The 1,488-nt window shown below is 63.0% G+C and overlaps 1 protein-coding gene across 1 annotated transcript in view; it reads right to left on the bottom strand.

Annotated features, from left to right (window-relative positions):
- MNEG_7503 (hypothetical protein) overlaps nt 1-1,279 on the bottom strand; it is a gene marked incomplete at both ends in the record, with an annotated part of 2,918 nt that extends 1,639 nt beyond the window's left edge. The window contains 4 exons of the mRNA XM_014044021.1: nt 188-377; nt 567-672; nt 1,051-1,096; nt 1,255-1,279. Coding sequence (XP_013899475.1) covers nt 188-377; nt 567-672; nt 1,051-1,096; nt 1,255-1,279 — 367 coding nt within the window. The remainder of the gene's footprint in view (nt 1-187; nt 378-566; nt 673-1,050; nt 1,097-1,254) is intronic.
- Nucleotides 1,280-1,488: the final 209 nt, after the last annotated feature.

Raw genomic sequence — 1,488 nt, 5'->3', positions numbered from 1 at the left:
GTGTTGCATGAGCGGGGGCCGTGCACGCTCGCTGGTCTTGGCATCTCTGCTGCTGGGGCGGCCGGCCGCATGCACTGGGTGGTCGCCCAAAGCCGGCAGCTGTCAGCACTCGTCCTCAGTGGTGCCACAGACGCGGTCGCTGCCGCGCTTCAACAGCTGGGAAAGCAAGGTAGGACGAGACACCCACCCTTTGAGTAGCCGCTGCTGCACTGGGCGTTGTACGTGTTGCCACCCATCAGCGAGCTGAGGGCCCCGGGCTGCGCCGCCTCGAGCGAGGCGGGCAGGCGCGACAGCAGGTGGCAGCGGCGCTCGCCCCAGCAGAAAGTCCAGGCGGCGCAGACGCCGCCGCCGCCATCGCGGCGGCAGTAGCGGGCGCACTGCGGGTCGCGGCGTCGGAAATGGGGTGATGTCATGGGGCGGCTCGGGTGGGGGCCCAGTTTTCAGCAGGGCTGAGGAAACTGGCCAAATGCATAAGGATAACGGCGGCCGTACTGCCCAAGCGGGTGCTGATTTCATGTGGGCATTTGCACCAACAAGCAACACAGCATGCAGCCGCGGCGCCACACCTTGTGCATGCCCTTGGATTTGAAGCCATTGTCCCACGCGGTTGTGTCGACAGAGCGCATGACGTCAACAAACTGCTTCTTGGACAGATCAGTAGAGTACAGGTACCTTGGGATTAAAATCATTCAAATTCAGAGTGTGTGGGATGTTTATGATGCATATCAGGGTGAGGTGGGTGGGTGCCCAGGCAGGGTGGGGGGGCCAGGCGGTGGCATGCCGCCCGGTGCCAACTTCGACAGATGGCAGTTTTGCCAACACGGAGCACGAGCAGGGATAGCGTCACGGCCAATGGCGGATCGCGATACGAGGCAATTCCTAAACTTATTGCATAACGCTCAGCTGCAAGGCGCTCGCGCCGCGTTGCTGCTCGGGCACAACCATCGTGGGTGGTGCTGCCGCCTGGTGAGTGCGTGCTACGCGAGGACCCCGCGCCGGCTGCGCGGGCTTCGCCACCCATGAGCTCCCCCCGCTGACGCCTGCACTCACGTAAACTCGGGCTCTTGCTTGACGCCTGGCTCCTGAGCCATGGCCCCTGCAGAGCGGAGGCACCGCGGGTGCATTTTGTTTTGGTCACCAGCCAGGCGCGAGGCGGCGGGGCCCAGCGGCAGCGAGCTGGAGGCGCTTGAAGGCTGTCTGCAACAAAGTCGACTGCCCACACTAAATGTGCTTCGAAGAGCCCGGGTAGCCCACCTGCGGCCAAAGCGACCAGTGCCATCGCGGCGAGAGCGAACACGTAGCGGGCCATGGCTTCCTTACGGTGTGGACGTAATGTATGCAGATATAATTGTTTTAACCACGCATGAGGGGTATTTCTCTTTCTCTAGGCTACGACATCGCGACTAGCCGCCTGCGAGCTGCTCCGAGTGAGTGCGGTGAGCTAGTTACCACCTTCCACGAAGCAGGCACGCGTCCGCGGTCCCCATC

This window comes from Monoraphidium neglectum (genome assembly GCF_000611645.1).
Source record: "Monoraphidium neglectum strain SAG 48.87 unplaced genomic scaffold scaffold01332, whole genome shotgun sequence".
In the NCBI taxonomy this organism is placed as follows: Eukaryota; Viridiplantae; Chlorophyta; class Chlorophyceae; order Sphaeropleales; family Selenastraceae; genus Monoraphidium; species Monoraphidium neglectum.
The sequence above is the reverse complement of the archived record's forward strand: the minus strand, read 5'-3'. Positions and strand labels throughout refer to the sequence as shown.